The following is a 13,823-nucleotide window of genomic DNA, read 5'->3' on the forward strand; positions in this document are numbered from 1 at the left end:
ACGAAGTCTCTACATAGACAATTCTGCTCAAAAGTTTCAAGTCTTTATGTTTAATCGAGAGAAAAAGAATACGCACTGCAAAAACACAAAATCTTACCAAGAATCTTTGTCTAGCTACTGGTGCAAATATCTTACTACACTTGATATCACGAAACTAACTTCAAAGTAAGTTTTCAGCAAGATATAGGAGATTGTTTTAATTCAACATAGATAAGAAAGTACTAGATCCACTGACAGATTTTGTTCACTTACAGTAGGAAAAATGTCGTTATAAGTGAAAAAAAATCTGCGAATACATTTTGAAATCTATTTTCAAGATTTATTGACCTAAAACAAACAAATACATCTTGCTGAAAAGCAACTTTTAAATTAGCTTCGTCTAATTTCAAGAATGTTTCCACCACAAACAAACATAGAGAAGCAGCATTCAGCTTCTATGCACCTTTTATCTAGAACTTCCATAAAACTGCAAAACAGCTGAAACACTGAGTTCCTTTAAATCTAAAACCCACCTGAGTTACTTTTGAATCTCAACAAATGTAACACTAACCAACATATATGATGTGTATTGATGATTTTAATGACAGCATTTGACTAAATTTAATGCCTGTAGTTTTCACAACTGTTGACCACATGATGCGTTTATGTTTGTTTTTTGTTGATTTTTTATGCACTTTGAACTGCCATGTTCATGAAATGTGTTACAGAAATAAACCCGATTGATTGAACTTCAGAAACTAAAGAAAAATACTTGGTACAATTTTGTTTTTGCAGTGTAGATGCAGATGTTTATTAAAATGCTGGTTCGTGTCTTTATTGTAGTATTTTTGTGGTTATGAGTCAAATTGGTGTGAAACATCTCAGTAGGAAAATATGTGTTTTTCCTCATAATGATAACAACCTTCAGACAACCTGGGCAGCAAAGGAGTGAATAACATTTTTGCGACATAAAAACTTAAATCGATATCTCTTTTTAAAAACAAAAATCCCTTTTAATGTAAAACTAAAACAGATCTTATGCGATTCAGCTAAAAAGGTTAAGATGGAAAACTTAGAAAGCTGCAATAAGCCGATTGCCAAGGTGCACAGAACCTTGAATTAATATATTTTAATTAAATTTCAGCATTCAGTTATATTTGACAGGATTCGGTCAGGATCCCAAATCTTGACTTGGAAATATTTGCTCCCTCTACTTTACAGAAACCTTTTAAGTCTATCAGGTTGTGAAAACATCTATGTTCAAAAGTATTAGTGGGGCAAGAAAGTATAATTTTTACAAACTAAAATCAGTAAATATGTTGTGATTCTTTCCTTTTTCTTTTTTGCTTTTACCAACTCAACAATAAACTAAGCAAGAACTATTTTATTTAAGCAAATTATCAGATTTTTTTTTTGTTGTTGTAAGAATTGAATCGCATATCCAAAACTTTTCTTCGTCAAACGGAAACAAAAGTATTATTTTGGGGGAAAAAAAGATCTATTCTCAGCAATAAAGACGGTATTAAGGTCAGAATTAATTTGAAACAAATAAGATGGAAAAATATGACAATTCTGTGTTGAATTGTAAGTAGATTTTGATTTAAAAGTTATAGTTTTGACCAAATGTATTTAATTGTGGACGGGGACAGGCCACACAAAATCCCTCCAGGGGCCACAAATGACCCCCTTTTGAACACCGTTGGCTGTTCATAGGGGGGCCTGATTCAACTTTTTAAAATTTATTTAATTTGTGAAATAATCATGTTAAGTTTATCCAAGTAAAATATTAAGTTTATTAAGTAGTCAAATTAAATAACAAATTTAAATAAAGTAAGTTTGGCAAACTTACTTTAGTTACATGTATTAAATTAACCATTTTTTTTTTAAGTTGCAGTTCTGTTTTGTCTTTTCATAAATTTTTAAGAATTTGTCTAAAATTCTTCTTCTTCCATACTTTCTTAAATTATAACTGACTGTCTTCACCATATGACGGCATATAAATTTGACTGATGCATTTTGTTAATCTCTCTGCAAACTATGATTTTAGCCAAACAAATTAAATGCCAGAAAATCCTTCTGGAACAGCTGAAGTTTATTTCAGGTTAATCAGATTAACTGGCAGCAGGTGGAATTGAATAAAAAAATTAGCATTAGCTTAATGGCGTGCACACTCATTATGCAACCAGGTTATTTTTAATCTGCGCTTTTCCTCGCCAATATGCCACAATAAAGGTGGAAAAACAATATCCACTGTGTCTGACTGAGCATCGTTAGAGAAAGGGCTGTGTTTTGCAGAAGATAGGCAACAGTCTCTGCATTATTTACTCTGTAATCCTGAGACAGCCTCATCTTTTCCCCCAAGTCACCAATTCAGTCCTAGATTCGTCTTCCTGCAGTCGGTTTTGGCAAAGCGCGTGTGTACACTGCTATTTAGAGAGGAAAGTCTCACCCGCTCCCAATAAATCCAGAAAAAGTGACACACAGACACTGAATCATAGGAAGATTTATTTCTTTATCAAAGCAATCAAAGCAGCATCATGTTTTTGAACACAGAGCAGTTTTTAGTTGGTACAGGAACAAGACTTTGTTTTCTTTTTTTCCACCCAATTGACAGTAGAAATCCTGAAGTACGAGAATGTTACGTGAGGGGACAAGAGGTATGGGTCTTCCGCTGAGTTTCAGACTGAATCCACAGGGCAAAGACGAAGCACAGACTAAGATGTCCCGACAACATCACAGAAAAATGTTTGAGTTAAGAGACCTGCTGCTAAACGCAGCCAGAACATAAACAAAGAAACACACAACGGGTTAGAAATGGTACGCAAATATCAGAATAAGTTCATTTACAAATGATTAACAGATTATTACATCGACACCTCAGGTTTCATGTTGAATCTGATGGAACAAAGTCTGAGAACCTTCTGCTCCACAAACCAGAACTTTTCATGAATCACTATAAAAGAAGCAGCAAATTCTTCATAGACGGAGCAATTCTAGATAGTCATTTAATTGCTGCACAAATAAAACAGATCATCACGCACGCACATAACGGCGGACATCGTGTCGCTCACATGCATCTAGGCCTGGGCGATTTGGATTAAAAATAAAATGTCAGATTTATTTCATACCAGATTCGATTTTTTCTTTCCTAAAAAAGAAACTACAACAGGGTGTCTTCAAATTTAAGACTTTAAAAATCATTAGGAATGAAATTAAAACAGAAATGTACAACAAAAACTACATATTTTATGCACATATTAGTAAAAATTGAAACTATTGAGGAAGAAATGGCACTCCTTGTCTAGCTGACTGTGAGATGACATCAGAATTTTACTGGAATTTACTGTTTTTAAAATAGGTTTAATCCACGAAACATCTTACAGGTTGGCCACAGAAGTAAGAGATGACGACTAACATTGTCCTGCCAACTGCCATGATGGATGCAGTAAAGCTAGGTAGCTAGCTGGCAAGGGTATAGTAACAGCTAGCTAGCAGTAGCCTCAACTGCTTTGTGTCGCAGTTAAGATGTCTGTGCCTTACACAAACATTTGAGTAAAAGCCCTGAGTAAGAAAAAAACAACACGTCTTAGAAAACACGGCATTAAATAGTCCAGCCCGGACAAAATTAAAGACCTGCAATCAATGTATTTAAGATTAAGTTACATGTATTTCAATTCATTGAAGACATTTTAAGGCCTTAATTTTAGGTACAAAAAAATTAACACTAAGATTTACAAATGACAGAAACTTCTTTTCAAAAAGTGGCTTTTATTTTAATTATCCCTTTGTAAGTGGTACAATAGAGTATTAGGAACAGGCTAGGAGAATTTCTATAGAAATACAATAAAGTTATAATATGAGCAAAATAAAGATGCATTTTTACTGAAGAACAAATTAAAACTATGAGGAAAAAGTCATTTTAATGAGAAAAAAACTTGTATAATTAACTTTTTGTCATTTTTGTATTCTCATAAATTTACTACTTCATTTTCCTTATGTTACAACTCATATATATTATATGCTTATTTAATATTCTTGTATTGTTTTGACTTTATTCTTGTAACTTTTTGACTTTATTTTGATTAAAAAAATCTAAATCTTAGCCTGAGTCTCACATTTTGTTGTAGAGATTAACTGAATTCATCTTGTTTGTCAAACAAGATGGCCGCCTTGGGCATGCTAACATCACTCTGAACTTTGGAGAAATTTGTTTTTTCAGATTTTCCAAAAATGAAATCTTCAAAAATCAAAAATGGGATAAAATCGAGTCATCGCCCAGCCCTAGCTGCATCCCTGAACAACAAAAACGAAGGCCACCAAGAGGATGCCGAGAGGTACTCCATATCATCTAAGGTAACATGCTGTCCACGTAACGCCGGGATTATATCGTTTTTATACAACGCATGTGTTCACAAAACTCACTGCCTCGTAATCCAGCTACACTCAGTCAGTAATGAGGTGAGCAGCGAGGTATGAGGAAAAGCTTCTGCATGCATAAGATCAGCCAGTCAGGCTCAAGCTCCAGGCTTTGGCTAAATCAGGCTTATGTTGTAAAGTTACATGCAAAAACTGAACAAAACACAGCAAAAAAAAAAAAAACAGGGTTCAAAACGACTATTCAGGTCATCACAGGCAGACTTTAAGGATGCCTTTTTATATCCCTTTAACAAAGCTCCTAAATCTAGTTGTCATGTGGGGATAAAGGGAGTAATTACAGATTTTGGGAGATATTTGCCTCATTCTGGGAATAATTTGAGAAGATTCACACCAGCCTCATGTCTGTGCATCGACTCTACAGCTGGAGGTGCTGAGGGTCCATCTTTAAAAGGCAGCGTGATGAAAAGGATGAAACAGGGTTTGAAACAGACTTTTTAAGACCATCATGGATGAAATTTAACACCAGAAATGTACAAAAGAAATATATGTCAAACTACTGCGGAATAAATGCTACTTTTTGTGAGATTGACTATGACATACTAACTGCATTTCCACTACAAATGTTCGCAAAACTTTGTCAATATTCCACTAATGCCAAAAAGACGCAAATTTGCAATTGCTGCATTTCCATTAAATAAGAAACACAATTAAAATTACATGTGAATAAGTTTGTTCATGTGATAAGTCATTAAAAAACATGATGCGCCATTGTTCTCCACTGTTGTCTTGTTAGTGTTTTTTGCAAATAGTAACATCCGGTTGTGATGTGAAAAAAGTCTTTCCATTGTAGTTTTGTGAAATAAACCAATTTTAATGCGGAAAAAAACACCTTGACCCAGTGCAAAAATGTTTTATCAAAAAACATGAGATTATAGACTCTGGTGTGTTTCCATTAAGCTAATTTATTTTCATAATTCCAATTTTTGGAATTATATGGTCAATGGAAATGCAGTTACAGCCAGATTCTTACTTGACTTGAAGAAATGAATTACCTTTCTGTTTAATCTTTTTAAAGTATGCAGCATTAGAAGTGGCGAAGACAAAATGTCATCCTGTCAACCACAGATAAAGTTGCCTATCACTGATGCAATAAAGCTAGCTAGCTAGCTAACAAGGGTGTATTAGCAGCTAGTTAGCGGTATACTCAACCCCACCGAGTCACAAAACACAATTTAAGACCTGTGTTTAATGTATTGAAGATCAAGATATTTGAAGGCTTTAATTTTAGATACACAAATTTAAGACTTTTTAAGGACGCATGGATATCCTGTGAAAGGAAGAAAAAAATCTGAATCGCTGGGTTGTCTCAGTAAGGGGTGGCTGGGTTCGATCAGATCATGGGTTTCAGATTCCTCTCAAGTCAAAATCAGGATCTGGAAATAATGCCAAACCCAACTGAATTGTGTTCCGGAAGTAATTTGGAAAAATATGCTAGCTCCTATGCTAACGACTGTTAGCATTATTTGCCAGTTACAATGGTGAAGCCCAAAATTATTTATACATCTTGAGGTTTTAGTTTTATTTTCAATTGATGTTCCTGTTACTTTGTATAATCATTTTCTGAAATGTCCATCTTATCTTCTATAAGAAATAAACTTTTTGTATGAATAATTTTGGGGTCAATTTTACCTCAATTTAAACACTAAAGGGACATGTTAACTAATACATGTTGATCAGGATGACTGATTTAATCAGTAACATCTGCAGGATTAAAAGTTGTGGTATACATTTAAAAAACAACATTTTGATAAGTATTTCTGGTCAAATTTATAGTGGAAATATCTTATATAAGACAAAACTAACTTACATGTAACCTCTCAGCAAGATATGAGAACTTGTTTTAAGTCAATAATTCCTTAATTATGATGAAAATGTACCAGTTCTAATGGGAAATTATTTCACTTGTAACAAGACATTTTTCCTATAAGTAAAATAATCTGCCAATGGAACTAGTATTTTTCAACAATTTAAAGAAATTATTGACTCTAAACAATAATTTAGAGTTGCTGAAAAATTATTTTAAGTTGGTTTTGTCTAATTTCAAGTGTGCTAAGATGTTTCCACTAGAAACTAAACCAAAAATACTTGGTAAGATTTAGTTTTTGCAGTGTAAGAGTTTTCCACACAGACATAAAAATGGCATCAATCTTCTTTTCTATTCCCAAGACACCAAAAATTGCAAGTTGTTTCACCAGAAATTCAAGACACCACTCCACCTGAAATAACCACATTACTGTCCAACAGACTATTAAACAGAGCAAACCTTGGGTTCTACAAAAAAAGAAAATACAACATACATTCAGACATTTAAAGTTCCTTAGAAATGGTTATGCAAATGGTAGAAAAGCTTTGGCATATTTTGCCTACAAGTTGTGCCTGCACACTTGGAGAGAAGAGCAGAGTGAAGCGCTAGGAGGGGGCGGGGCTTCACTAAGCTCTTCCCTCAGTTTACATGTAGAGTTAGCAGTCCCACATAAAACTGTGGAGAGTTTAATTACCTACACTACATGCTATTTACACTGTTTTTTATTTATTACCAGGCCCAGGAGGGGTAATTTAAGGTAGTTCTTTGCTACACGACCACCTTAAATGTGCGAGCATCGCTGTGAGAGCTCATCTACAGTCTGAAGAACCAACAGCTACACGTTTAGGCCCCAAACTAAGCCCTATGGGGAGATGATCTTTGTCCTAACTGAGCACTTAATAGGATGATGTCTAGTAAAGCAGCTTTGAAATAGATTCTTAAAGGCTGACAATGCTGTAGTCTATCCTCAGAGCTTATTCTGGCCTTTTTCCAGTAATTAGTACTGATTTCCCATGAATTAAGCTACCTTAATATCTTTTTTAAAAAAAGGCTTCAAATGAACTTGGTTCACACTTAGAGAGGAAAAACCAGACTAATATCTTATAATGCATCTGTGGGTGCAACAAGGTTAACAGATACTGCTTATCATAGACAGGCACAACTTTAAACAGGTTTAAGAACATGAAACCAACCAACACTTACTGGAAACTGTGACTCAGGAAGCTGCTGCAACTGGAAATCAAACACCTTAGCCCCGAATTCGGGCAACTTAGCACTGCAAAAACACCAAATACTCTAATATTTTTTTCTAGTTTCTAGTTTAAATATCTAAGTGCACTTTGAATAAGACAAAACTATCTGACAAGTAACTTTTCAGCAAAATTTAGGAGCTTACTTTAAGGAAATTATTCCTTAATGTTGAAAAAGTGCAAGTTCTACTTGCCTAGCAATGCCAGCCAAGCCCAACCCATCACCTAGCAACGCCAGCCAAGCCCAACCCATCACCTAGCAACGCCAGCCAAGCCCAACCCGTCACCTGGCAACGCCAGCCAAGCCCAACCCGTCACCTAGCAACGCCAGCCAAGCCCAATCCGTCACCTAGCAACCCAGTTCTAGTTCCACTGCCCGATTATTTCACTTATAACAAAGGGTATTAGTTTCTTGTTATACTGCATTTACATGATAAATATCAGCAAAACGTTGCCAATATTCCACTAATTTCATAAAAACCTACAATTTCACAATTGAATGTTTCTGTTAATTAAGGAACACAAGTAAAATGACATTTAAATTAGTTTGTTCATGCAAAGAGTTATTAAAAATGTTGCTGCCACTTCCTGTTTGTCTTCTTCTTCTTCGTGGTTTACACCAGAAAGAAAGTGTTTCCATTCCAGTTTTGCAAAATAAAACAATTTTGATACGGCCGGAAAACCACCTCATCTTAGCACCAAGACTTTTTATTGAAAAACTTTTTTTTTTTCCCGAAAATGATGTGTTTCATTTAGCAAATGTATTTTTCAGTGTCAAATTAATATGGTCAATGGACACACAGCTACTGAAATAATCTGCCAGTTGAACTAGTACTTTTTCATCAATATGAATATTAATAATTTATTTAAAACAAGCTCCTAAATCTTACTAAAAGTTAGTTTACTTGGAATAACACAAACCTAAGATATTTTCACAAGAAACTAGTCAAAAAAAATACTTGGTAAGATTTTGTGTTTTTGCATTAAACACATAATCATGGTAAAAAAGGGAGAACACCCACTTTTAATTTTAGGGATCAGGACATAATATGTATTATCTTGTCTTTACCAGGCCCCACGGTTATATTTTAATCTCATCTCAAGTCTTAAAAAAAAGGGTCAAAGGCCAAAAAGTAAGAGTTGTATGTGGAAAACTAAATACAGCCTAACTGCTTCTGTATATTTTCAGAAAAATGAGCAGCCATTTTGCTTCTCTGGGGCATTTAGATGCTTTCGAACACAATGCCAAGATGGAAAAGTATCAGAAATAATCTTGGAGTCGTGTCCATCAACCTGTGAAGGGTTTTAAGGCAGTTTCCTTCAATCTGAGGTTATTTATTCTAAGACAAGGGAGATGGAAAACATTCGCCCCAATGTTGGACAGTTGAATAGTAAGATAAATAGTCGTGGAGCTGAAAAGAGGCGTTCTCTCTCCCCACCATGATCATACGAGAGGCTGAGAGCAAAGCGGAAACGCAGACGACAACAAACCGAGTGGCTTCTGAGTCGTCCCGATCGGATTTGGCACAGAGACTTTGAGAAGAACCAGAGGAGCCTCAACCAAACCAAGCAACCCAACTTCTGTTTAAAATATCTGTTTAAACCATCACCATGTCGTCACAGTATAATATGAAACAGCTAATCTGTGAATAAATCTACTTTCTCCCAGTGCTAACCACGGTTAAAATAGTAACAAAATAACAAAAACTGAAATTGAGAAAATATTTTTTGTTAACTAAAATAAATAAAAACGGTAATTAATGTGGAAAAATTTAACTAACTGGTGCTACGTCATGCATTTGTAAATGTCATGCTAATGTAAATACACTGAAATTGTAGATACTTTGCTCTCTTCTTTATAAACCTATTAAAATTTCAAACTGATGGATTTTTTTTCTCCCACTCATGCCGTTTATGTCAGCTGTCGGCAGATTACGTTAGTTTTGCAAAATGACGACAGCAATAGTTAATAATTTTATATATTTTTTTGAAAATTGTATCTTCTGTTAAACATTCATTGGCTAATCAATGTCTGCATAATCACAATATATTACTTTTACCTATTTGAATTAACCAGATGATGACAAAAATTTACAACTAATAAAAACTAAACTAAAACTAATATTTAGCTAATGATAACTAGCAAACACACTATAAAAACTATTTACGACTACCTGAGTTAGACAAACAAAAGGTCACAACAAAATAAAACTCAACTAAAAACTATCATAACCCTGGTGCAAACTAGAAACAACCAATCAGAGCCAGGAGGCGAGTCTTAGCGCTGTCAATCATAATCTTGTGTGACCCTGCAGCTAGCAGAGAATGTAGTGAATGTTCAAGCTAGTTAGCTTAGCTACTGGTGAAAGTTGATAAATGGCTTTCCTGTAAAGGTGTTGGGTAGGTAAGTTGCTTCTCCACCATTTTTACATTTAGCAGCGAGTACATGAGTTGATTCACACCATTAAGACCCACCTCCTGGTGCTGATTGGTTGTTTTTATGCATTTTGTCAGACGGCATTAGTAGCTCAAGGAAGAGGTGGAGGAGATTGATTTTTTCACAGATTATCTGCCTCATATTACAACATGGTGACAATTTTAACAAATATATAAAAAACATATTTAATTTTTAAATAAAAGTTACATACTGCAGCTTTAAGCTGTGGGCCGATGTTGCTCAGGATGTCACCGTGGTTACGATCAACACCTCCCAGTGAGTGAAAACCTTATTTATCATGCTATAATGTTACATTGCATAGAAGTTAGAGCTTACTCTATGAGCACAAAGAGTCTCTGGGGATCTGCTTCATTCATGCCTTACCAGAAAGATGCTACGGAAAGTAAAAGAGACGGAACACTGGGGCAGCCATTTTGGGTCATTTCGCCCACCCGGCCCTCTCTTACATGAGCGTTTCCTCAGCGACAGAGGAGAGAGGTGAAGGGGGGGATCTATTGGCACGGCACAGACAGATCCGTCGCTGTGTGGGCTAGCAGCTGCCGGGGGACGAGCACACGGAGCCGCACATGCTCAGTTTGGAGGAGGACTCCGGCTCTGGGTCCGGATCCTGCGCGTTGTCTTCGGCGACCCCAGTTTCCGCCTCGTCGTCCCTGTCAGCGCTGGGGTCGTCGCCCCCGGCCTCCTCCTGGCCCTCCTCCTGGCGCCTTTTCAACCTCACAGGTAGAAAAATAAATAACTGGTATCAGTGTTTCTCCCTGTGCTAATCACTCTGCTGCATGCGGCGGCAAAAAAACAGAAACCACAGTAATGAGTGTGGAGTGTAATTACAGGACTTGACTGAATTAGACCGTGTAGGGCTCTTCACTGCTACGCATAATTCTAGATTCATTATAAATACCAGTAGATTGTCATTAATTAGAGCAATAGGATATAATAAGACACTTGCACAGAGAGGGAGTTCAGTAGGACTGCAGTGGCAGGACTTGGTCAATAATAAATGAGACAATAATTGAGTGCAGAACAGAACCAATATCCTTCCCTGCACCTTGCAAAGAGGAATACCTTACAATAATTTATGCCACTTTTACTCATAATTAACGCTGCATATTCTGCAGGAAAGCTTTGCAGCCCAGTTTTAAATCAAGGCTGGCTAGCAGATAGGAGTGTGTTAAAAAATGATTCACGAGATTCTACTGTGGCATATTACGGCTTTTAGTAGATAAAAAAAGGAGGAGTAAATATCTAGATTCATCTCAGAAATCTGCAAGAAAAAAGAAGTAAGTTTCTGACTTTGAAAAGCTGAAAATTTGCTAGAAAAAAGGAGGAAATTTTAGGTGAATTTTAGGAATTCTAGGAAAGAAAACTTGAAAATTTCTGAGTTTCAAAAGTTGAAAATTTGTGGGAAAAAATGTTTTTTGGGGGAAATTTACTCTAACATATTCTGCCGACTAAAAATCTGAAATTTTCTAGAACAGCAAAGAAATTTCTCAGGTTAAAAATGTGAGAATTTGCTTGAAAAAAAAAGACATTGGAAATTTCAGAGTTTTAAAAGTGAAAACTTTTAAAATTTTCAAAAATAACACTGTGAAGTTAAAACTGTAAATAAAATAGGAGAGGTCGTGGCTCTGTTTCTGTATTTCAGATAAATAAAGGGAAAAAAAGAACATAAATCAATAATTATCAGTAATGATTGATATAAAACGTTTATATCATAATATGTTTTCCAGCCATACTGTCCAGCAAGGAAAAACGTATATGAAAGGATATTACTGGTACTTTCAGTTCAATTTTTTGTGGAAATTCAACACAAATATTGAATGGAAAAATTTAAAAATTGCATTTGTTTAAAACATTTGCCATTTTTTTCCATTTTTTAACTAAGAGCCATTGTAGACGGTAAAAAAGGGCCATTTGCGACCTCTGTTTTTGACTTCTAGCTGTGTTTTCTTCCTCTTACCTCTCGCGGTTGAAGATCATGAACTCTTGCTGCACCACTTCAAGGCACTCCTGTAGGTAGTCGTTCTCCTGCAGGCGGACACACAGAGGACACAAAGTCTTCAACTTCATGAATCAACGCTCGCTAACCTTTTCCGTTGTTTCAGAAAAGCCTGAATCGGTCGGCTTCCCTTCTAATGACACAGAGTTTCGTCATTTTCAATCTTCGCGGTTCCTTTTAGGACGACTCGTGAATTGTTTGCGAGCCGTCCTCAGATTGGATGTTTGGCTTGGGACAAAAATAGAACCTCATATTTCCAAAAGCACCCAGGGCAACGGCACGGAAAGGCTTCATAATTTAATAATCTTAGTAATAATGCAGCATGAGCGCGCACACACGCACACACACACAACTCCCACAAGGCTGCTGTTGTACATGCTGATCAGCCCTGATAACAAGTGAACCGCCACGCACACACACACTGATGGTAATAACACAGTCATGAGGGCTGTTTGATGAGAACAGGCTGATTCTTTGATACAGAGAGGAAACCTCTGGTCTGCGGTTAGAAAACATCACAGGACCGGTCTTAGGATGAACACTTTACAGCGAATAAACCCACAGATCCTCCTGAATTCAGTCTACAGCGGAGATTTGTCACTGTTATCCATCTGGAACTTAACATTCCAGTGTAATCCTTTTAATTAGGAGAACATCTTACAGCAATAATCTTATAATGATCGCTAAATGTTAGAGGAGTAAATGCCATCAGCGCCGGCTATTCCCATTGTTGCATAATAAGCTGAAAGAATTTTCAATTAACTGATTAATCTTTTAGAAAACAGTCCAACAATGGCTTCGGATTCAAACAGTTCTGGCTGACGGTTAATGGGGGAAATTAAACTGAAAATGAGAAACGCACAAACAAAAGTTAACACCTGTGAATGCTTAATTAAAGATCATAATAAGGCTCATTATGGAGAATAACTAAGCAGATGAACATTTATTTATTTATTTATTCTAATTTATGGCTTGCCAGTTAAACAAAACAGCGTTGAGTCAAATCTGATTTATTTTTCTGTTTTCTAGCTGAAACATGGAATATTGTATCGTATAGTGACGCCAGTCATAAGCTTTATACTAATTCATCACTGAGCTGCCACTGCACTTGACTGGGATAACATGGAAACCAAATTAATCATGACTAATCAATTACTGAAATAATTGGCTACTAATTTAGTGATCAATTAATCGTCAACGGGAGTATACAGACTTTAAAGATGGCAATTTGCTGAAAGAACAATATATCCAGAGCAGTAAATAAGATGAAACTGTACAAATAATGTATAATAAATGTAACTTTCATAAAAAATATTTACATATGAAACTGTCTCCATGCTGTGACAGTTTGCTATGAGACAGATAATCTGTGAAATCTGAAAAAATGTACCAAAAAAAAGCCAATCAGAGCCAGGAGGAGGGTCTTAGCGCTGCCAATCAAGCTCATGTACTCGCTGCTAAATGTGCTAATGGAGGAGAAACAACTTATTGTTACAGAAAAACCCTTTATCTCCAGTTAGCGGCGTCTATGCTAACTAGTTTTAGCATTTATGACAGGCTATGCTAATTGCAATGAAGCCAAGAGCAAGTTGGGTACAAGGGAATGAGCAGTGCCACATGGAGAGTGATTGACAGCGCTAAGGCCCTCCTCTTGGCTGTGATTGGTTATTTTTGGTTAGCACTGCACTGTAAAAAAAAAAAAAAGAAAAGGTAACTAATTTGCCGTAAAATACCAGCAGCGGTGTTTGCCAGAATTTTACCAAATAAATACAGTGCAGTACAAAAAGTACAGCCAGAATTTTACAGTATAAATTTACATTTTACCATATTTATGTCGGTATTTTGCCATAGATTACTGTACTTACTGTAAATTACTGTACTCACTGTGTGGAAGCACTG

General features: G+C 35.9%; 1 protein-coding gene across 3 annotated transcripts in view; it reads right to left on the reverse strand.

Moving 5' to 3' along the window:
• Positions 1–6,707: 6,707 nt before the first annotated feature.
• The window catches only part of stk32c (serine/threonine kinase 32C), a 101,511-nt gene continuing 94,395 nt past the window's right edge, over positions 6,708–13,823 (reverse strand). Inside the window, exons 11-13 of one of the 3 annotated variants that reach the window (XR_003594054.1) lie at positions 11,886–11,953; positions 7,820–10,641; positions 6,708–7,788 (exon numbers count right to left, since the gene is read on the reverse strand). Coding sequence is in view for 1 of the 3 variants with exons in the window: in XM_028006416.1 (XP_027862217.1) it covers positions 10,458–10,641; positions 11,886–11,953 (252 nt within the window). In the remaining 2 variants the exon portion in view is untranslated. Of the gene's footprint in view, positions 10,642–11,885; positions 11,954–13,823 lie in introns of all 3 variants that reach the window. The other 2 variants (XR_003594056.1, XM_028006416.1) reach the window with 2 other exon arrangements.

Source organism: Xiphophorus couchianus, chromosome 22 (assembly GCF_001444195.1).
Source record: "Xiphophorus couchianus chromosome 22, X_couchianus-1.0, whole genome shotgun sequence".
Classification (NCBI taxonomy): Eukaryota; Metazoa; Chordata; class Actinopteri; order Cyprinodontiformes; family Poeciliidae; genus Xiphophorus; species Xiphophorus couchianus.